The 23,909-nt window shown below is 39.6% G+C and overlaps 1 protein-coding gene across 8 annotated transcripts in view; it reads right to left on the reverse strand.

Moving 5' to 3' along the window:
• ACACA (acetyl-CoA carboxylase alpha) overlaps positions 1–23,909 on the reverse strand; it is a 328,759-nt gene that overhangs the window by 77,725 nt on the left and 227,125 nt on the right. For all 8 annotated transcript variants that reach the window (XM_066363215.1, XM_066363212.1, XM_066363211.1 and 5 more), the window contains 2 exons: positions 22,129–22,275; positions 4,130–4,399 (listed from right to left, as the gene is read on the reverse strand). In XM_066363215.1, coding sequence (XP_066219312.1) covers positions 4,130–4,399; positions 22,129–22,275 — 417 coding nt within the window. The remainder of the gene's footprint in view (positions 1–4,129; positions 4,400–22,128; positions 22,276–23,909) is intronic.

A 23,909-nucleotide genomic window follows, 5' to 3' on the forward strand; every position in this document is an offset into this window, starting at 1 on the left:
TTTTCAAGGTCAGGATGTCAACATGATTTACTGACAGAGTGAGTGTGAAATGTGAGAGAAACAGAGAAGTTAAGGATAAGTCCAAGATCTTTTACTTGAATGGGAGAACAGAGGTACCATTTATTGAGATAGCGAAGACTGAGGGAAGAACAAATTTACAGGAGATTAGAAGCTACATTTAGGCAGATGTGTAGTAGGTGGAGATGTTGAATCTGCATATATGAATGTGATGATCAGGTGTAGGTTATAAACTTGGAAGTTTATTAGTGTATAGATGGAACTGAAAGCTGTAAGCCTAGACGAAATCACCAAGGAAAGGCAAACACAGAAATGTGAAGACCTGTAGGCACCATACCCTGAGACACACTCCACCCTCTACCTCATCTTCTATGTAGGCTTTCCTGCACAGCACCAGGTAGGAGGGTACTGGGCCCTGGCGGGTTGAGACTGAACAGTCATGTTGGTCCTGCCAAAGCTTCTGTAGCTTTGGCATCTGTTTCCATTCAGTTTTGTTTTGGGTCTTTTTTGGTAATTTTAAAAATGGAGATAAAATTCACATAACATAGAATTGGCCGTTTTTTGGTTTTTTTTTAAGATTTTATTTATTTATTTGAGAGAGAGAGAGAGAGAGAGAGAGAGAGGAGGAGGAGGAGCAGGAAGCATCAACTCCCATATGTGCCTTGACCAGGCAAGCCCCAGGTTTCGAACCGGCAACCTCAGCGTTTCAGGTCGATACTTTATCCACTGCGCCACCACAGGTCAGGCGAATTGGCCGTTTTAAAGTGTACAGTCAGTAGTTTTTCATATATTTAGATGTTGTGCAACCACAATCACTATGTAATTCCAGGACAGTTCCATAATCCCCAAAAGAAACCCTGTACCTGTTAGTGGTAACCAACAATTTCCATGCACTTTTAAAATGAATTTTACTAAAGTATATAATTTACATTCAATACAATTATCAGTTTTAAGTGTTGTAGTTTGATAAGTTCTGACAAATGTACATACTTATATAATCACCACCACACTCAAAATACCTGCCCGACCAGGTGGTGGCGCAGTGGATAGAGCAACAGCCTGGGATGCAGAGGACCCAGGTTCAAAACCCTGAAGTCGCCGGCTTGAGCACAGGCTCACCGGCTTGACCCAGTCAAGGCACATATGAGAAAGCAATCAATGAACAACTAAGGAGCCGCAACAAGGAATTGATCTTCTCATCTCTCTCCCTTCCTGTCTGTTCCTATCTAGCCCTCTCTCTTTCTCTCACAAATAAAAAAACAAAACAGAATATTTCTAAAAATACAAACAGAGTATTTCTATCATCCCCTGAAATACTCTTACATTTAAAGATGAGAAAAATAGCAAAAGAAAGAGAAAGTACAGCTAAGAGGGTAAGAAGGAGATTTTGGGATTCTGAAAGTCAAGAGAAGAAAACATTTCAAGAATGAAAGAGTGACCAACTGTGTCAAATGATGCAGAGAAACCAAATAACTAAGATAAAGACTAAGGTTCACAACAAATTTAACAATATGGAACCAATGGGGACTTTGACAAAAGCAGCTACAGTAGAATGTAAGGGTGCAAGCTTAAAGGAAGTGTGTCCCAAGGGAATGGGAGAAGGGTGTCTGCAGATGGCAAGAAGAGAGAACTCTTTAAGAAGTTTTGCTGTAAAGGGAAGGAAAAATAGGGTAGGGGTAGAAACTGAAGGGGTAAGTTATTTGTATGCTAAGGGATAGATTCAGGAGAGAGGGGGAAAGTGATGATACAAGAAGGAATGGGGAGAAATGTTGATAGACAACTTTAAGTTGGCAAGAAGGGAAAGGATCAAGTGAACAAGAGGAGGAGCTGGCCTTAGGTAGGAGCAGCAGCCATTCACCCACAGCACAGGTAAAACGGTGGAGAACAAGGGCACAGGTGCAGATGTATGGAAGCTGACTTCTAATTGCTTGTTTTCTCAATAAATTGGACGGAAGGCCATCAGGTAAGAGTGAGGATAGGAGAAGAGGGTGTTAGACATTTGAGGAGAGTGAAGAAGATCCAAAAGTCATTCAAAAGGTTGGTAAGCTTGAATTTAAAGTAAGACTAGTCAACAGCACTTTGTGTTTTTCTCTATCAGTGTTAAGATGTAGGTTCAGATATGGGAGAAGATGGAGAGAGCTGGATTTAAACAAGGTTTTTGTAAAGGCACAGAGTAAGCAGAATGAAGAGAGAAGTAACAAAGTTGAGGGTGCAGGAAAGGTGGTAATGAGAATGTGGTTATAATAATTAACCTATTATTGACCTTGGAATTTAAGCAGGATAGGAATAAAACAAAGAGGTAAGGAGGGAGTTAACAGAAGCAAGGTAGCAGGATCAATAGTTGCAGGTCCTGGTAAGTTCAAAGGATTGTTGGACTTGGGTGCTGAAGAGAGTAAGCTGCAAAGATAGGATGGAGAAGTGGCGAAGAAAGAGGTGCTGTAGATTGAGATTATGAAGAATGAGAGGCTGAGCTGGGGTGGAGGATAGGGCCATTAGAAGGGAGGAAGTAAGAGGCTAGATTATGGATGGATCATCTATGTGAATAATCACAAAGATTATAAAACCAGTACTTTGCAGAGAGTAACAATGTATCATCAAATAAAAGATACAAAGAATGAGTTGTGACTAAAGGTTGAGGAACACTAAAAGAGCAGTGGCAAAATGGCAGTCTGACAACATGGGATTCAGAGAGAAAGAAGGAAGAAAAGTCTGAAAGTAGCAATGGGGCACAAAAAGACACTCTTCCCCCTCAGTCTCAGTGATACAAGAAAAAGAGAAGTTAGTCCATTTTTAAGGGAGCTACAAGGGAAGCAGTGCCTTTAATGGATAGGCTGGTTTCAAATAGAGTAAGACCTGAGAACAATCAGAGAAGCTGAGGATATAAGTGATTTTCCTGATAACTGACCATAAGTCCTGGAAGCCACTGTGGAAAACAGTTTAGATATATGCAGGGTGGGGCAAAAGTAGATTTACAGTTGTTTATGCAAAAAATAATACAATAATTAATAAAGAGTAATACAATAAACTGTTTTGTGTACTCACAACTGTGAACCTACTTTCGCCTCATCCTGTATTTTTGGCTTAGCATGATCCATGCTAAATGTATACCTACCTTTTTTTTCTTTTTTTAGTGAGAGGAGGGGAGGCAGAGACAGACTCCTACATTTGGTCCTACCAGGATCCACCGGGCAAGCCCACTAGGGGGCAATGCTCTGCCTATCTGGGGCCCTTCCTCCATTGCAACTGGAGCCATTTTTTTCAGTGCTTAAGGAGGAGGCCATGGGGCCATCCTCAGCTCCCGGGGCCAACTCACTCTAACTGAGCCTTGGCTGCAAGAGGGGAGGAGAAGAAGAGAGAGAGAGATAGAAGCAAGGGGGCAGGGGTGGAGAAGCAGATGGGCACGTCTCCTGTGTGCCTTGAGAATCGAACCCAGGACATCCACACACCAGGCTGACGCTCTACCACTGAGCCAACCAGCCAGGGCTAAATGCATACCTATTATTTCACCTAGTGTTCAACAAAAAAATCAGCAATCTATTTTCAGAGACAGAGGAAAGACTAGGTGAACATTTTTTTTTTTTGTATTTTTCTGAAGCTGGAAACGGGGAGGCAGTCAGACAGACTCTCGCATGCGCCCGACCGGGATCCACCCGGCACACCCACCAGGGGGCGATGCTCTGCCCATCCGGGGCGTCACTCTGTCACGACCAGAGCCACTCTAGCACCTGGGGCAGAGGCCAAGGAGCCATCCTCAGCGCCCGGGCCATCTTTTGCTCCAATGGAGCCTCGGCTGCAGGAGGGGAAGAGAGAGACAGAGAGGAAGGAGAGGGGGAGGGGTGGAGAAGCAGATGGGCGCCTCTCCTATGTGCCCTGGCCAGGAATTTAACCCGGGACTTCCGCACACCAGGCTGATGCTCTACCACTGAGCCAACCAGCCAGGGCCAAGGTGAACATATTGAGACATAATTTGTTTCCAACGTGGTTTACTACAAATATTGACTTTTGAACTTAAACCTTTACCTATCCCCCTCGCTACACATGCACACACACACACACACATGCATGCATAACCACATAGTGTCTTAAAACATTATTTTTTCTTAGTCTGTACCTTGTAAGGATCCTCTGGATCTACCCAGGCCACATGAAACATATGACGAATTTCCTCTGCCAATCCAATTCTTGCTCCACTGTTGGCTGCTACAAAGATGCGTGGGATGCCCTCCACCCTGGCAAGTTCAGAAGCTCTGAGAAATAGCAAATCCTCTTGGGGCCCAAAGGATCCAATTCGGTATGTGATATCATTGCCAATAACAATGATATCTCGGCCTTCTGGATATTCGGGACTCTTAAGGGTCATTTTCCAAGCTACCATGCCAATCTGCAAAAGCATAAACAAACAAATAAATACAAGCCTCTTACATGCAGGAATTTTTTTTGCAGATTCCTTGAAGGTATCAGACACAGCCTTCATGTAAAGATATGCATTTGCTCATTAGATTCCACATGAGTGAAATCATATGGTACTGATCTTTCTGGTTTGTTTCACTTAACTTATTTCACTTAGCATAATGATCTCCAGGTCCATCCATACTGTTGCAAAAGGTAAGATTTCCTTCTTTTTATGGCTGCATAGTATTCCATTGTGTAAAGGAATCTAATGAACAAAATGAACTAACAAGCAAAACATAGACAGACTCATACATAGAGAGCAGGTTGACAGCTGTTGAGGGGGGTCTGGGTGTGGGAGGTGGAGGAAAAGAGCAAAAAAAAAAAAGGACAAAAATATAAATATAAAGCCCCTATGGACAAGAGACAGTGTGGTGATTGCCAGGAGGAGGGGAGGGATAAACGGTTATGGACAAAGACTTGACTTGGGGTGGCGAACACACACTGTGGTGTAAAGAGATGTGTTGTGGAGCTGGGAACCTGAACCCTGGATGATTTTACTAGTTTCACCCTAATAAAGTCAATTAAAAAAAAAAAAGATATGCATTTGTATTGCTAACGAGTCAAGTTTCCTGGGAAACTAGAAGAAACAGTCTAGCATACTTCTTTAGATTCTGTTGAGAATTCAGTTATCTCAATTCCATCTTTGGGCCTGCTTAAGCAGAAGGAAAAACAAAAACAAAACCCAAAGCCTAACTGTATTTGGAATATCTGTGGAAGAATGTCATGGCACTGAGAAGTAAATTCAGAACTCCTGAACTTACTACTCTATCTACTAAGACACTAGTTCATCTTTTTTGAGATTCTTTCCAAGAAACCTTCAACACATGAGAGGAGGGCAGGAAAACGATCACCTCTCATGGACTGTATAACTTCTGTGATTCTGCATCCTTTTACTGTCCTCTAGCATTTGCTAGGAATACCAGCAACATTCTTTACTGGCTTGAGTCAGTCATCTTCCACTTCTGTAAGAATTTACTATCGCTCAACATTGCGTCTTGAGTATCTCTTGTCACTTTCTCCCAGAAGCAGAAAACCAAAGGATGCAAGGAACTAATTTCTTACAACACTGTGATATACTATTTGTAAATCTTGGCTCTCTGTTCAGCAGCATCTGACCAGCCACACACATAAATGAGATTGACTTAAAAGGCAGGGGTGACGCGTGCCTTTCCAAACCCTCACAGCCCTCTCCCCTTCTAATCTCCTTCTATATGAGAACTAGTCAATCCTACTACTTGTTTATTCACTAGTTTCGTTTCTTTTCTGTTCACTCACACTCATTACAGCTGGTTTTTCACGTCTGCCTGTCTTTTTTCCCATACGTGGATAAGTAATGTTTTCTTTTTTTTTTTTTTTTTTTTTTTTTTTTTTTTTTTTTAAACTTTTTTTTTCTTTCTTTTTTTTTTTTTTTACTTTCTTTTTATTTATTCATTTTTAGAGAGGAGAGAGAGAAGGAGAGAGAGAGACAGAGAGAGAGAAGGGGGAGGAGCTGGAAGCATCAACTCCCATATGTGCCTTGACCAGGCAAGCCCAGGGTTTCGAACCGGCGACCTCAGCATTTCCAGGTCGACGCTTTATCCACTGCGCCACCACAGGTCAGTAATGTTTTCCATTCTCATCCTAGCCCCCATTTCTTTCTGCTTTCCCTCCCTTCCCACCCCCCAGTACTCGCCCCCAAACACAAAGCCCACAAGATGAGCACTCCTGGTCCTGCCTAATGGAGCCCAGCCTTGGTCCTTCATCCCCAGGCTGCCGCATATCACCTCATTGGGGAGCCGGCCATCATGAAGGGCCATTAACAGATGTAAATAGCAGCATCCCTGGAAAGCCACATGCATCACCCAGACTCAACTGGGCCAGTGATCATAAGCTCTGAGTACACATTCCTCAATCCAATTGCACATCCACTGTAATCAGGCTGCTTGGAGCTTTCCACACAGCTATTTGTGATTCTCAACATTAAGAAATATATATAAAGCACCCACAGATAAGAATAAGCTTTTAAAAATATTATACCATTGGCAAAATACAAATCAAAATGGATTTAATACACAGAGAAAATCCAATCACCTTTCTGAGATCAGATATTACTCTATCTGCTCATTTCTTTTTTTAAGATTATTTTGTGGAAGCATTTTGCTAGGTTTTTATTTTTATTTTTTGTGACAGAGCTAGAGACAGAGGGATAGATAGGGACAGACAGACTGGAAAGGAGAGAGATAAGAAGCATCAAATTCTTTGTTGCAGCACCTTACCTGTTAATGGATTGCTTTCTCATACGTGCCTTGACCAGGGGGCTACAGCAGAGCGAGTGACCCCTTGCTCAAGCCAGCGATTTTGGGCTCAAGCTGGTGAGTCTTGTTCAAACCAGATGTGCCCGTGCTCAAGCTGGCGACCTCGGGGTTTCGAACCTGGGTCCTCCGCATCCCAGTCCAACGCTCTATCCACTGCACCACCGCCTGGTCAGGCTCTATTTGCTAATTAAAGGCAGAGAAAGTAAGGAGCAACAGACCATCATCAAAAGAAAAAAGAAAAAAAAAGCACAGAGAAACTCCAAATATTGGGAGAATTTTGGTCACGGTTTTAATGTGCTGGTTAATATAACGCCTGCATGGGGAGAAATATGTTACCTGCTTCCTCACATGGCCCTCTAACCCAACATCTCTTTTGTTTTTTAGGAAGGGAAAGCTATTTCCTCTAAATGCATTTGTAGTCAGAAAGATCACATTTTACACTGAATTTTATGATGTATTAACCTTAGCCACCTAGGCCAGAAGCTGCTTAGATGAGAGCCCTGACGAATTTACTTCAACATTTGCATTCTAATGCAGACACTGTGTCTATGTGGCACTGGGCAGGCAAATAATACTCTTATCTTTTGTTATTACCTGGGGACTCTAACTGTGTCACTTGGGCAGTCAGTTCAGCAACTGGCCAGGTCATTATGCTTGCAATATTGACTTCTAATTAGGTGTCAACACAGCAGCACCAAGAACATACTACTCTCTTTATCAATGTTCTTTCCAAAGTGTATTCCTCATCGACCACAGCCTCCCCCCTAAAAATGTACCATTACAGAATTGAGAGCACTAGCCCTGTCTTAGCCACATCCAGGCCCTATCACTTACTACCTGTGTGACTTGTGAAAATAACTTGATTGTGCTTCAGTGTCCTCATATACAAAATTAATACTACCTATGGGTTTGATGTACAAACTATTAGAAGCAGCAATCTGTTACACTTACTTCAATGCACAGTTTTGCCCCTTTCTCTCCTCTCAACCTATCTAAATCTACCCATTCAAAAAAGGTTCATTCAAATTCTATTTCCTCAGTAAAGCTTCTCCTAGCCTAAAGTGACCCCTTCTCTGATCTTCTACTAAGCCCCTCATGCAGAGAATTTACTTAATAATTAATCATATACTGCCTAGGCCCACTTTTAGCTTACCAGCTTGAACCATTATATCATCTCTTCCACTGCCGAGCAGGATCCCTACATATAATATGGGAGTAATAAATATTGGTTCATTCCACAGTCATTTAATTTTTATTTTTTATTTTATTTATTCATTTTTAGAAAGGAGAGAGGGAGAGAGAGAGACAGAGAGGAGAGAGACAGAGAGAGAGAGAAGGGGAGAGGAGCTGGAAGCATCAACTCCCATATGTGCCTTGACCAGGCAAGCCCAGGGTTTCGAACTGGCGACCTCAGCATTTCCAGGTCGACGCTTTATCCACTGTGCCACCACAGGTCTTATTCTTTATTTTTTTATTTTTTATTTTATTTATCACAGTCATTTAATTTTTAAAAAGACATTTGGAAAAAGTCAACACCAAGGGCTTAGAATATTGTCCATGACTTATCTCTAGGAATCACAGAATAACAGTCCTAAACATTATCAACTATATATTTTTTAAATATCATGACTAGATAATGTTGACTGAACAATCTATTACATGCTGTACTATACTAAATGTTGACAAATACTGACAGTAGTTCAGAGTTTAAGTTGGGAGTGTCAGTTTGTCTTGGTTCAAAGCTCAGCTCTATACTATCCGTATAACCGTGGACCGTCAACCCTGTAGTCTCAATTTTTCCCCTTATAAAGTGGGGATAACAGTATCTTTTTGGAGGGATTGTTGTGAGGAACATATTAGATTAGTACAGAGACTGGCTTATAAAAATTCTTAAATAAGCCTGACCAGGTGGTGGCGCAGTGGATAGAGCGTCAGACTGGGATGCGGAAGGACCCAGGTTCGAGACCCCGAGGTCACCAGCTTGAGCATGGGCTCATCTGGTTTGAGCAAAGCTCACCAGCTTGGACCCAAGGTCACTGGCTCGAGCGGGGGGGGGGGGGGGGTTACTCAGTCTGCTGAAGGCCCGCGGTCATGGCACATATGAGAAAGCAATCAATGAACAACTAGGGTGTCGCAACAAAAAAAAACTGATGATTGATGCTTCTCATCTCTCTCCGTTCCTGTCTGTCTGTCCCTATCTATCCCTCTATCTGACTCTCTCTCTGTCCCTGTAAAAAATAAATAAAGAAAATTAATTTGTCCTTCCAGCTATTCTGAATTATTTTTAAAAATAAGGTCTGTATAAATACCCTTCTCTAGAGAAAGTAAAAAAGTATGTTCCAGACTAGTTCCACTGAACTTAACTGAAACACTATGGAAAGATAAATATCAATTACAACACATGTATAAATGTTATTGATACCTAAATGCAAAACCTGGTTTCCTGGACTGGATCCTGGAACAGAACAAGGACATTAGTAGAAAAACAAGTCTGTATTTTATTTAATAGTATTGTACCAATGTTAATTTCTTAGTTTTTATAATTATACTATAGTTATACAAGATATTAACATTAGGTGATACTGGGTAAAGGGTATATGGAAATCCTCTGTAGTTTTTCTGCAAATCAAAATATTTTGAGACAAAAAGTTTAAATAATAAATGTCGTGATATAAACTTTTTTAAAGGGAAGTAAATAGGCTAGTGAAGTTACTGCTAGTGTTCTAGGCGGCCTTATAAAATGATGGCTATGAACATTATAAATAGCATTTAAAAAATACCTATGATGTAATATTAAACATGAAGAGCTGGTATAACAGATTTGTATCTGTACCATAATAACAAAATACTGTGGTGGTTAAGGGCACAGCCTGAGAAGCCAGATTTGGAGATTATGAATCTAAGAGAATCTGATTCTCACAGAATAGAGACTCAGTCAGTTTTCTAGCCACCATAACATTAGGTAAATTACTAATCTCTATGCACCATGAGAAAACTGATGCATAGAGGTTATCATTACCCCATTTTCCATTTTATTCCCCTTGAAAAATTTTAAATGATAGAAATATTAAAATGTACACTAGAGATAGTAAGTTCCTATGTACTGAATGAACCTCAGTATTCTCATCAGTAAAATGGGTAAATAATAACCTACACTATTAAGTTTGTGAGAATTAAGAACATGGTAAACCTTAGAACAGTGCCTGGCACATAGAAAGTGCACAGCAAGCATTACAACACTCTAACTAAAGCAGAAATAAAGAACATAGCAAAATAAGAAGATAGTTATTTTAGGATGATGGGATTGTGTGTTTCTTCCCATTCCCAAATTTTCTTTAATATGTTTGTATAACATTGATAACTTAAAATTAAAAAGCAGCTGAGAAAGGACTACTAAGTATCTCTTCACTGGGTGACGGTACATAAGAACTTATATTATTATCTCTAGTGTACACTTCAACATTTCCATAATTTAAAAAAATTTTAAAGGGAAAAAATTCTCACCAGCCTAATGAAATTTCATATTTTACAAGCATCGACTCTACATTATAGTTGTGCTACAACTTATATTTTATAATATTATAGAGATGTAAACATATAAAAATTAAAAATCAAGACTCACCTCAATGGGAGAAGGCTATCAGGAACTACCTTTGTTTGGGCTATCATTTCAGTTCTTTTAAAAAGAAATGTGCTGCAATCATGTGGTTGAATGTAAACATATGTGTATATATAGGTTTATACAATATTAATATCTCTACCTGAGAAGTAACTGCTTCAGTGTTTTTCTGGTCTGATGGTTAAATACATATTTATACTTTTAAAGTCAATATTTGTACAATAGACAAGAACAGTGCCTATCAGCTAAATACATATTTAGGACTGTACCATATGTATTACAAACATGTACTAAAATCGAAAGCTTATATTTATACAGAGCCTTTCATCTCAAAGGGGGCTAAAGAGCTTTACAAACATATGTACATAAAAGGACATTTGCACTGATAGGCAAGCAGGGCATCAATTCACCCACTCCCCTCTTTCTTCCAGCAGACCAGGGTAGAACACACAGGGTGTCAACAGATGCAGGTCTATAACGGCTGCCAAGACATGTAACACGATAATCTACATTGTGATGCAGTCACCGAAAGAGGGCTTCAATTCAAGAATAGCAACTGCTTACCTTGAGTGCAGTAGCACCACTGCCGTTTCCAAATTTGTGTTTGTAAATTATTTTGTACCAAATTCAACTAATCACTTGACAAAACTGAATTTAATACTGAAAATGGCTTCTGAATGCAAAGACTTTGTGTGATGATGAGAATTAGGTTGAAAAACACTTCCTCCTGCCCTTGTTAGATTTAGAGGAGAAAAGGGGTCACAACATTCAGGAGAAACGGTTCAAAATATTCTAAGAATAGCTTTGTCTCAGCAGATTGGGTCATTACTTCAAAAGACAATCATATTTTCTCCCCCTTTAATGAGGACACTAAGTTTTACAAATTACTTTATATAGATGGGTCTATCTATAATATACACACAATAGAGATCTGATACTGAAAATTCTGCCATCACTCTAAAAGCATACACAAAGTGTGACAATGTGATTCCGAACATGACATTCACTGATTTCACCTAAGCCCAAGTTGCCTTGTATGCTAACTGAAAGATAATAACCAAAGGAAATCCCATCACCGAAGAATCCCCTTGTTTGAGATTCTCTCTCTCCCTCACATGTTTTTATACAAGTGAAACCTAGTGAAAAAGCAACTCCAGGATTAAGGGCTAAGGAAGCAACAAAAGGGCAACAACATGTAGCCAGAAAGGGGCTTTTGAGCGTGAGTGGGCAGATGGTGTATAATGAGCATCAGACTCGGGCTTTGGGTCCTGGCAGTGCCACCAACTTCTTTCCCTGACCGCTGCCTCATGGAGGCACTGACTAACCAAGGGATTTTAGGCACTTACTGCTGATTACATATTCATTGATATAGCCATAAATCATTGAAAAAAAATACTGCATTTCAGATGATTTTTGATGACAGAATATCCCAATTAGCAGGTTTTTTAGGTTTAAGGTTACCAACCTAAACTAATTAACTTAAAGTGAAAAAAGGACAAGAATCAGAAGAGTCACTGTGAATAAGCTAAGGATAAACAGAAATAAATATTTGTGTTCCTCATACAAGTTCTAAGGAAGGAAAGATTTCTTTGGCCGCAGTCTGATTCAGGAATAACACGTGCCAAGTGAGGGAGGAGGGTGTGTGTGTGTGGGGGGGGGGGGTGCAAGCAGAAGACAAGACTTATTTAACTGTTTTTATGTGGGTAAAATGATTTGTGCCACAGTATTTCCATAAGAAGTGGGACCATTATTTTCCTGTAGAAACACATTTGGTTTGAAAAGTATCACTGGACAGGACGTGAAAATCAAAACGAATGAATTATTCACAACCTCCGATCAGAGGTGATCATTATTTCTGATGCTCCAAACAGTGATTAGGATTCTGCCCTGAGATGTCATTTTCTCGCTGAGTAACACCAGCGATACAGAAAGACATTATCTATCTATCCATATATATATATATTTTTTCTCCTGGGAGGACCTTGGTTTAATGTTACTATAACAGATACTAAAAACATGATAATATTAACATTTATTCTGATGGTGCCCATAAATGCCATTAGTCTGACACAAAGTGTCAACACTAATTATGACCCAAAGTTAACACCAAAATTGACATCAGCATTAATTTTACTATCAGTGTGAACAGAATGTGCAAATGCACACACATACACACATACAAAAAACACACACTTTCCAAAGCTGCTGTTACTACGAAATAAAACAATACTAAGCTCAACAAAGAAATCTGAAGAGAAAGCTACGGGACAAAACAAGACAGGATTTTGTTTTTAAGGATATAAGAAGCATCCATCAACTTTAGCTATGCTGTAGGAAGCGGAAAGGGAATATCTTTGCCACGGTTGTCTTCCCTCTATCTATCTCATTTTGAGTTCAGCTATAATAATATAAAGGTTAGACTGTGGCTGAGATGTTGCAGCTTTATTTTCCACGCTAAAAGTCTAAAAGTTGAGTGTTTCTTGCAAAGCTTCCAATAGCTATTGTTCTACCAGTGCTACTGCCCGTTAGATGACAACTCTGCAAGGCCTGGAGCAGCAGTACAAAGACTCCGAGAATGTGAGAGCTGGATCAGACTAAGCATCATTCGCATCACAAAGAAGGCAAAACTTAAGACTCACAGGGAAGGAATCGGAACTTGAGTTCCTATATAGACACATAAATGTTACCCCCCCATTTTGTATTTTGTATCTTCACTTTAATTAGATACTATAAAAAAATAATTACAATTTTAACTCATGTTAAAATCTTATGGAAAAAGCATACTTGATGAAATATTAGAAAAAACTGTAGGTATTAAAATGTGTATTTTTAAACCATAAAGACAATGTAATATTTTATTTAATTTGTGTGATTGAGAAAACACTGAAAAAATGTCAATGCCTTTCCACATTGTATAATCTGCTAGGGGTCATATTCCATTGCCTAGTTTGTATGATCACATAAGAGCTGAAAACAATTTTCTTACCAACTGAAAAAACCTTTTTACATGCTTGGATAATTAAAAAATGACCAAACAAACTTACATCAACCGTTCTAGAAACTGATAAAAGGATAAGAAAAAATATCATTTTTATTTTTATTTATTTTTAAATTTATGTATTGATTTTAGAAAGAGTGGGAGAGAGGGAGAGACAGAAACATTGATCTGTTCCTATATATGCCCTGACCAGGGATAGAACCAGCAACCTGTGTGCATTGCGATGATGTTCTAACCAACTGAGCTATTGGGTAGAGTTAAAAAAATATATCATTTTTAGAGGAAAAAAAATTTTTTTTTTCAAGTGGGTGGCTTTTAATTTTTTATTTTATTGATTTTTAGATAGAGGAGAGAAGGAAGGAAAGAGAAGGAGAGACTGGGGGGAGGGAGGAGAGGGAGGGGAAGAGAGATAGGAAGAAAGCGAGAGCGAGAGAGAGAGAGAGCGAGCGAGAGAGAGAGGAAGCGAGAGAGAGGAAGGAAGCAACCACTCATAGTACTTGCTTCTCATGTGTGCCTTGACTGGGCAAACCCAGGGTTTCAAACCTGCGACCTTTGCATTCCAGGTTGACACTTTATCCACTGTGCCACCACAGGCCAGGCCAGAGCAAAAAACTTTTACCCCAGAGATAACTCTTAAAAAATGTTACCAAGGATTAGGAAAAATAATTCTGAACAGGAGAATTATTTTTCTATGCAATGTTTATATACATGAAACTAAATTAATGTCATACATATGCACAAAATGCTTTAATAAACATGCCAATTAAAAAAAAACATGCAATGGAGCACATACAAGCCAGTGGTGTTTGAGAAATGGGACACAGGAGTAATGGATTCATGTGGCAATTAACCAAGCTGGCCTACTACAGTTCCAGAAGCCTTGCCATTAGTCATAGAAAGAAATGTTGAGGCCCTGGCCGGTTAGCTCAGTGGCAGAGCATCGGCCTGGTGTGCAGGAGTCCTGCGTTCAATTCCTGGCCAGGGCACACAGGAGAAGCGCCCATCTGCTTCTCCACCCCTCCCCCTCTCCTTCCTCTCTGTCTCTCTCTTCCCCTCCCGCAGCCAAGGCTCCATTGGAGCAAAAGTTTGCCCGGGCGCTGAAGATGGCTCTGTGGCCTCTGCTTCAGGCGCTAGAATGGTTCTGATTGCGGCAGAGTGACGCCCGGATGGGCAGAGCATCGCCCCCTGGTGGGCATGCCGGGTGGATCCCGGTCGGGCGCATGCGGGAGTCTGTCTGACTGCCTCCCCGTTTCCAACTTCAGAAAAATGCAAAAAAAAAAAAAAAGAAATGTTGAACTTGGATGCTCCATGCATCCAGTGCACCCAGGCCATGGACCGGTACCAGTCCGTGGGCCATTTGGTACCGGTCCGCAGAGAAAGAATAAATAACTTACATTATTTCCATTTTATTTAATTTAAGTCTGAAAGATGTTTTATTTTTAAAAAATGACCAGATTCCTTCTGTTACATCTGTCTAAGACTCACTCTTGACGCTTGTCTCGGTCACGTGATACATTTATTCGTCCCACTCTAAAGGCCAGTCAGTGAAAATATTTTCTGATGTTAAACCGGTCCGTGGCCCAAAAAAGGTTGGGGACCACTGTTCCATGCCACACTTCCTCCTCTGGTGGCATCTGATGCCGTCCTGATGTTCATTATTGCCTCTACTTGGCGCTGTGTGAAGTTTCTTGACATAAGGTGCAGTATCACATCCTTTTTCAGTAAAGTCTTAAAACTTAAGATGTATAAAAGTGCTGACAAGTACATTCTTTTGTTTAAGGGCTATCTTGAGACTTACTTTCGGGGGAACCCTCCACAAGTGCTACCTTTCTCGGCTGATGAATACATTAGGATTTTCAAAGCCAGTTAAGCTCAGTGGGCTTTGGTTTGCTACTAATGAAATGAGTCAAACTCAACTAGTCAACCTGATGAGAAACCTCTAACACCAACAACAGTCATTCAGAAGGAATTCTAAGAGTCTATGCATCCCAAAAGAACAGTGTTCTTTAGAAGTTCATTGAAAGTAACTCCACAACAGGTAGAGCTATGTTTCAAAATCAGTCTTAATATTTTTTAATGAGGGGCTCAACTTTGGTTCTGAAGATTTTAGATAAAGAGAAACAGTTTGGACATAACCAAACAACGTTCTCACTTAGAATAAAAATAACAGAAGGAAAGCGAATGATTTTAAATAAAACTATCTTACTACATATTCCATAATAAGTCTTTTACCATACTTGAAATTCTTAGCTTACTAGGCCTACAAGTATTCAAAACTAATTTTTTTTTTTTTTACAGGGACAGAGAGAGAGTCAGAGAGAGGGACAGGTAGGGACAGACAGACAGGAACGCAGAGAGATGAGAAGCATCAATCATCAGTTTTTCCTTGTGACACCTTAGTTGTTCATTGGTTGCTTTCTCATATGTGCCTTGACCGTGGGGCTACAGCAGAGCGAGTAACCCCTTGCTCAAGCCAGCGACCTTGGGTCTAAGCTGGTGAGCTTTACTTAAACCAGATGAGCCCGCGCTCAAGCTGGCGACCTTGGAGTCTCGAACCTGGGTCCTCTGCATCCCAGTCTGACGCTCTATCCACTGCACCACCACCTGGTCAGGCCAAAACTAATTATTTGGAGCCCCTGACAAGAAATAAGGCAAGCACAAATTATGAATGTTTTGTGTAACCAGTGGTATGTGATATTTTCTGTTGAGGATCTCAAAGCACTGACATTCTCTCATCTTCAGGGATAGATTGGTGGCAAGGACCATTAGCCTCTTTTTATAACTTGAACAATCAGTGCACAGACCATGGTTCTGTTTTTCAGATCCGCTTTTATCAGGTCTATTTCAGAGCTCACCTTCAGCATGCCACAGTGCAAATATGCCTTTTTCCAACACACATCTGAAATACTGACATGAACTCAATTTCCACACTCAGCATGAAAAGGTAAACTGATTTCAAAAGAATGAAACCAAAGCACAGTAAAATACATCCAAATTAGCTGCACTTTCATGGATCTATTCTGAGGTGAAATCGAGTGAAACAGTATACAAAAGTCTAATTTTTTGTGTGTGACAGAGACAGACAGAGAGAGGGACAGACAGACAGAAAGGGAGAGAGATGAGAAGGAAGCATCAATTCTTCGTTGTGGCACCTTAGTTGTTCATTGATTGCTTTCTCATTTGTGCCTTGCCTGGACCAGGAGACTCCAGCAGAACAAGTGACCCCTTGCTCAAGCCAGTGACCTTGGGCTCAAACTGGTGAGCCTTGCTCAAACCAGATGAGCCTGCGCTCAAGCTGACGACCTCGGGGTCTCGAACCTGGGTCCTCAGCGTCCCAGTCTGACACTCTATCCACTGCACCACCGCCTGGTCAGGCTACAAACGTCTAATATTAAACTAGAAAAATATTTGGGTTCTGTGTGCATGAGAAATGATTAATGCTTTCCTTATTTAAGCCCCCCCCCCCCACTCTCTCTCTCTGAAGTCAAGAGTTTCCAAACATAGTAGGTTCCACTAGAATCTGAATCCTGGATAACCCAAGCAATTCTTTTGAGAGTATGGAAAATGTCAACCAAGTGAATTAAGACAGAGGGTTATGGTGGTTTTTCTAAAATAAGAGGTCCTCTGGGTTAAGAAATCCAGTCTAAAACTGTCAAAATGAATCTATTAATAAATTTTTAGGTTTATATAAGCTTACTAGGTTTTTTTTGTTTTTATACTCAGATTAGAGATTTCAAAGCATTACAGCAACATGTAAGTAAGGAACAGTGTCAAAATAGTAAGATTTGTTTAAACTAGTCAGAAAATGCTGGGGTATTTGTCATACAACTCTGTATTTTTTTTTGTAAGTCTGTAATATTTTATAATAATTAAAGAGACGCTATGCCTTGGTAGTTCTGACATCAGCACACTTCCAACAATTATGCAGGGAAGGCTCAACAGTTCTAAAGTTCCTAATCCCCAACATTTCACCCCAAGAATTGAAAGAACTGAAACCAATATACCAGCTATGATGGCAAAGAGTCTTTAACTTACACTACTTTTTTTCCCCTCGAATATCCTCTGTCTAAAAAATTGTCTCCTACAAAAATGTGTATAGCCATGATAAAAGTTCAACAGATTTCCAGCCCAAAGAGTTAAAAATGCAATCACATATTGTAGGAATGCCAGGCAAAGCCTACCAATCCAACTGAAAAAAAGGGGAATACTGCTGAATTTGCCTCTCCAAACAGGGTAAATCAAGGGGCTTGCCTGAATGCTAAGCTGTTGAGAAGGAAAAACCCTGACACCTAGTGCCCGTCAGAAAAAATGAAGCCATGGAGCCACTACAGCTCTCAAGTGCAGGTGGCATGGGTACAAGTGAACATAAAATTGCATTCATTTTGGAATACGCCTATCTCCCAGAAAAATGTTAAGAAAAAAATTTAATACCATACAAGAATTTCAGTCTCTAATTACCAATCCTTTTTGGAGTACGCATCCTGTACCTAATTGTTATAACAGCTTCTAAACATAGCATCTTCTTCTCATCTCAGTTTTTCATTAAGACAGGAGTGATGAGAGGAAATGGATGGGTTCATATTGTTAAGAAGGCCATGTTCTGAAATAATAAGGAAAACAGGGTCCTAATTTCTAACCTCATTGACATTGCTATAAAAGGTGCATCTCCACTGTATTTTTCATCTTTGCCTGGCTTAGAGATTCATAATCTAGTTCCCAGAGCTGTTAAAGAAATAATAAAAGAATGCTAATAACATTTCAGGACAAATAACAGAGTCTGAAGAAGGCTAGTGTTCTCTTTGTCCTATCAGGCAAAGTTAAGTTGTTCTCTGTCGAGTCAGTTCCAGCCCATGGCTTGATCTTAGCCTGAGCCTTTTAATAACAGGATTTAGCACAAAAAGCAGCTGCGCTGGATTGTCAACTGTTACTCAAAATGTTCCCACCTGCAATTACAGCTTCCACCAAATGATCAAAACAGGTTAGCAGACTGGCAGGAAAATGAAAACAATTCCTCCCAAATCGAGATGTGGTTAAGAGAAGAGCTGCTGGCTAGCTGCGTTTCTTTCGCATCCTGGCTCAATAGCACACATTCATCTAGCTGTGGATTTACATACAGTGCCCATCACTGTAGCATCATGAAATCGACTAGAAATGAAGTCAGTTTAGTCTATGCTACAATCATATTTCCCTCAATTTTCATCTTTACTTGAAACTATTAAAAAAAAAAAATCCTGGACAACTCATCTAGGATTACTTTGCAAATAACGTAGCTCACAGATTTGGTCTACATCTCTTTTTTTCCTACTCAAAATTCATACTAAATTCAGTGCCATTCAAATCTGACGAGAAAAATGTGTTCTCCTACCTATAGCTTTCATCATGCTATAAGGTGGTATTCCTTCAGTTAAATCTTTCTTGGTGGCGAAGGGACAACAAGAAAAATAGAAAGGAGAAAGTAGCTAACACCGCATGAGAAAAGCTCTGTTTCTCCTGCTTTTAACACGGGCACAATGTTCAAAATGCAGGTCACATCTCTGCTGAAACAGCCAATATTCTTCCTCAAATGGCAAACAAGTTACCTAAAACTAAATGGAACTGAATTGTTCCAACTCCTGGACCCATCACCATTTTACCTATTTACTGTCCTGGAAAAAAAAATAAGTGAGAAAGACTGGCCACCCACATAGACAGTCTCATAAGTGCAGGTTTGCTGCCTCTGATTATGGGGAAAAGCATCTCAATTCATGGGGAAACTGCAGGAAAGCTCTTGTTTTACCTTTATTCCTAATATGCACGTGCTACCTTTTAAACCCAGAAAGCCCAATCCTTCAAGGTAATGCAATATCACCCACAACGATGGCCTGGTAGAGCCATCACCATTGGAGAACACCACATTATAATGATTTAATGTCTAGGTAGCATCAATGCATTTACATTGAGAATATTAACAGGTCAATTTTTTATTCCTTTTTTTTTTTTTTTCCGAAGCCAGAAATGGGAAGGCAGTCAGACAGACTCCCGCATGTGCCCAACCAGGATCCACCCGGCACGCCCACCAGGGGGCGATGCTCTGCCCATCTGGGGAGTTGCTCTGTTGGAACCAGAGCCATTCTAGCGCCTGAGGAGCGGGAGGGAAAGAGAGAGACAAAGAGGAAGGAGAGGGGGAGGGGTGGAGAAGCAGATGGGCGCCTCTCCTGTGTGCCCTGGCCGGGAATCGAACCCGGGACTCCTGCACACCAGGCCGACACTCTACCACTGAGCCAATCGGCCAGGGCCTTATTCCTTTTTTAATAAAACTATTTCTCAATGCTCCGTTCAGATACCCATTCTCTTTGGGACAGGACAGATTTGCTCCACTTCTCATCAACATGAGCTCTTTTCTTTCCCTTCACATCATTCTTGGGGTAATATGTAGAGTGCCAGGCTCATGACAAACTTGTCTCTTTGGCCAAAGAAAATTAAACTGCAATAGCTGAAAGTCAACTTGACCTGATAAAACTGGGCTCAGTATGAGCAAATACATTCTATTGACACCTCGTCATCTCTTAGGCACAGCTGTCCCTCAGAGTTCTGACTGCTGAAACTCCATCTTTAGATTGGTCAGTCCCTCAGTGGACATGCTCCATTGTGTGCTCAGGCTATTGGTAACAGAGTTTGATACTAATACCCCAACCTCATTCCTGTTGTGCAATACCCTATAATCTAGCTACGGCCACTGACTGGCTTCACCTGCCATCCTGGGTATTAGTTACTAACTGCTCACAAAAGAACATCGGTCTCAATCCTCCCAAGCTCAAAAACTCAGAAATGCAAGCTAACGCTCAGCCTCAATTCTAGTCCATCACTGGAAGAAAAGAAAATGAGAACAAAGACAATAGGTAACTAAGGAGGGAAAAGAATAGAAGAACTGACAAAAGGCAAAGAAAAAAATTTTTTTTAATACTATTAGATTTCTAAATTTCAAGATTATTAAAGCACTTGGCAAAGGGAAATGTGGTTCCAATCCCGACTCAACCACTCCCAGCTACCTTATAAGAGACGTCTCTTTTCCATTAAGGTTTGTGGGGTCTTAAAAGGGTTAAAAAAAACCTTTACTTTAAATTTTTTATTCGTGTGTGTGTGTATGTGTCTCTGTGTGTGTGTGTGGTCTTTGGGTACAGAGTCCCGTATAATAAGACTATTTGTATTCATACTGGCAGAGTAAACACTACATGTTCATGCCCAGGCAGCTCTGTGCTTGTAATTTCAGCAAGAACAGAGCTCTGGCCCTCTGGGACTTCACTGTTCCCCCAGTCTCCATTTGCTCAAACACAGAATAAGAGCAGAGAGAGAGCAGAGAGAAAGCAGGAGAGAAAGATCATGGCAAGAGGTTTCACACAGCACTGCAGCTAGCTTTCATGTGACCAAAATCTCATTTTCTGTTTTAATTACATTAGTTAAGACCATTTTCTCTCAGTTCCATGTTCACAAGGGTGCTGTCCATTCCTGAAGACTACACTCTTCAATGAATCAGAATTTAAGTCTAGTACAATAAAGCTTTTCTTTACTGTGGAGGTCTCATCAAGTACATGCTACATACTATGGCACAGGCCTCTGCTTCAACGTTGGGTGCTAATGAGTATATACCTGCTTGTGTCAAAGTTCCACGCATTCTTCCTTCCTAGCTTCTTGCTTTTGCTATTTGTCAAGGTGTTAGATTAGAAGAACTCCTACAAGTCTGATAGTCACCATCTGGTCCAATGACTACATCCATAACAATCATCTACTTTTGGCATACACTGGTATACTTACTGAATAGCCATATACCTTGTATATATAGTAACACTTTTTAAAATAAAATACTGCATAAAATGGAAAGACTGCATAATATCTCCAAATGTCTATCTAGCCTGTTTATGGTGAACACTTAGGTAAAGATCACTCCTTCTAAGGAAGGAGATTTATCTAGGATTATATCTAAAGTTAAAATAAAAACATATCTCTTTTTGGTTTCTGTTAATCATTGTTGCTATAATTATACCTTAGAAGTAGAGCTAAAATCAGGAATTACATCAGTGGAGGTGGACATAGGGTCTTGGACAAAATACAACTTTATGTCATCTAAAGGAGAACTCTAAGGCTAGAAAAATGCATTCATGAATAGCTATCAGAATACTATACGTTCTCAGTTATACTTATCATGCTCACTACAGGACCAGATCAAATTACTTGAGCATAAAAACATACCAAAATATGCATACTGGTATGCAAAAAGATATCCAAGTAAAGAAAATCAAGCAAAACAGTACTTTATATGCTCTTATAGGAAATCTCAAAACTTCAAACATATACAAAAAGAGACAGTAATCTATTCCTATGTATCTATCATCTAGCCTTAATTAATAACTCATAGCCAATCTTGTTTCATCCATACTCCCACACTCACCCCCATTATTTTGAAGTGATTTCTATCTTTTAAGTCATTTCATCTGTAACTATTTTAGCATGAATATTTAATAGAAAACAATACTTTTAAAAAGCAAAATTGTAATGTCATTTTTAAACAAAGTAGCATGATTATCACACCTAAAAAATTAAACAAAAATTAAACTCTGTGATAACCAGTTAATGTTCTCTCTTTAAAGAATTCTACCAATAAGACTACTATGCTGCCTACTAACTTGGATCTGAATTAACAATATTTAATGAATACCCCATGAAAAGCTGGCAGAGAGCTAAGTAAGGGGGAAGGGAACTCAACTACTTGCCTCATTTCCTCCTGGAAGCCTGTTCATGTGGACCAGTTGACCTTGATCATCCAATACAAGCTCGGTGTACGTCAGCATGTCAGAAGGCAGAGGGGGTGAAGGAAAAAACGCTTGAGTGGACATAGACTCCCAGAGTTTGATCAGGGACTAGTGGAAGAGAGAGGTTTGACTAATCAATGACAATTACCACATCAACAAAGATAAAAATGTTAAGATTTGGTCAAGCTGGTTTTGCTCTTTCTTTCTCAAGTGTTCTTCTGTGTGTCTAAACATTAGACCAATTTTTACAGCTCTCATTCTTAGTTAAAATAGATTTGTTAAATTGTTTTTCATATAACGTACTTTACATGCCAAAAATCAGGCATTTTCCAACAAATTCAAACTACTGAGTGGTCCTGAATCAGCACTAGAGCATTAACAAATACAGAAGATCTAATAATATCCCTGGAAAATTAAAATAAGAAACTAAATAGAATCAATTTTGCTTAATGAAGAAAAAAATCCTAGAGAAACCTGGCAATAGAATAATAACCAGGAAAATGACATAATACTCAGCTAATACAAAGAAATCAGAAGAAGGCAAGAATAAAGTTTTTACTAGACGTTCAGGAGAAGCATCCTTTTTACCATACCTTTTAAGAACTAAGGCCCATAAACAGAAAATGAGCTTACTAGAGGTGTATGACTATTTGTACATGTGCATGTTGATTCTAATCAAATTTGAGAAAAAGAGATAGATACGCCTATCCATTTAGAAAATATTCCAGTTTCCACTTCCAACTTCCTGCTACCCAAACAAGTATCTCATGAAGTGGAACTAGTTGCTGCTTTGCCTCAAAGCAACATTTAAAGCCAGTATGACTCATTCATACCTGGATGTTCTAATCATTGTTTATATCTATTCTATAGGAAGAATTATATAAAATGTGATGTCCATTTATAGCACAGGCATTAGAAAACAGAGCCAACACTTAACTTTTAGACTAACAATGTCAGTAATACTATATGAAGAAAGTGACATTTCAAGAGCAAGAACCTTGCAAACAAGCAGTTATGTAAGGAAATCTCCTGTATTTGTGACTAATACAGGAATTACAGACACACTATTTACAAAGGCCACATATATTGCCTTAGTAAAATTCAAATGTGGTAACAGTGGTGGTATTAACTAGGAGATATGGAAAAATCCTACATTCTTAGATTTTTTTGTAAAGGACAAATTCAGTATTCTTTCTATACCTTATTTTTTATCTGCTGCATTTTCTGCTGGTGATATACTTTGCTTGCCTTCTATTGATGGAAGAAAAATCTGCAGCATAGAGATGATTCACCATACAGATCAAAGAAATTTATTTTCATATAGAGGGTAAGACTCATAATATCATATTTTCTCCTGCTAGTTTTTATTCAGCTATAATAAATCTCCCACAAAAGAACCAATACTTTAAACTGGGTACCATGAACTCTATATCCAGTTGTATATGTTATCTATATTGATTCTCATCATATTAACCTAGGCTATAGGTAGAGACCTGGGTTATCTTGGAAAATAGCAAAATGAGAACTTGCATTTCAACCTCTTTAGTATCCATAATTTGCATACTATCTTAAGAAATATATACCTGAACATAACTCCTCACAATTGTCATTGTAAAGAACGATCACAGGCTGTATGGGCTTGGTTTACTCTCACTATTCCTCCTGTTAATTCATAAAGAACCATCCAACATCTAAGGTGGAAGTCACCAAATCCCAAATAAAATAGATATGAGAAGAGTGTC

The sequence above is a fragment of the Saccopteryx leptura genome, chromosome 2, assembly GCF_036850995.1.
Source record: "Saccopteryx leptura isolate mSacLep1 chromosome 2, mSacLep1_pri_phased_curated, whole genome shotgun sequence".
NCBI classification, from domain to species: domain Eukaryota; kingdom Metazoa; phylum Chordata; class Mammalia; order Chiroptera; family Emballonuridae; genus Saccopteryx; species Saccopteryx leptura.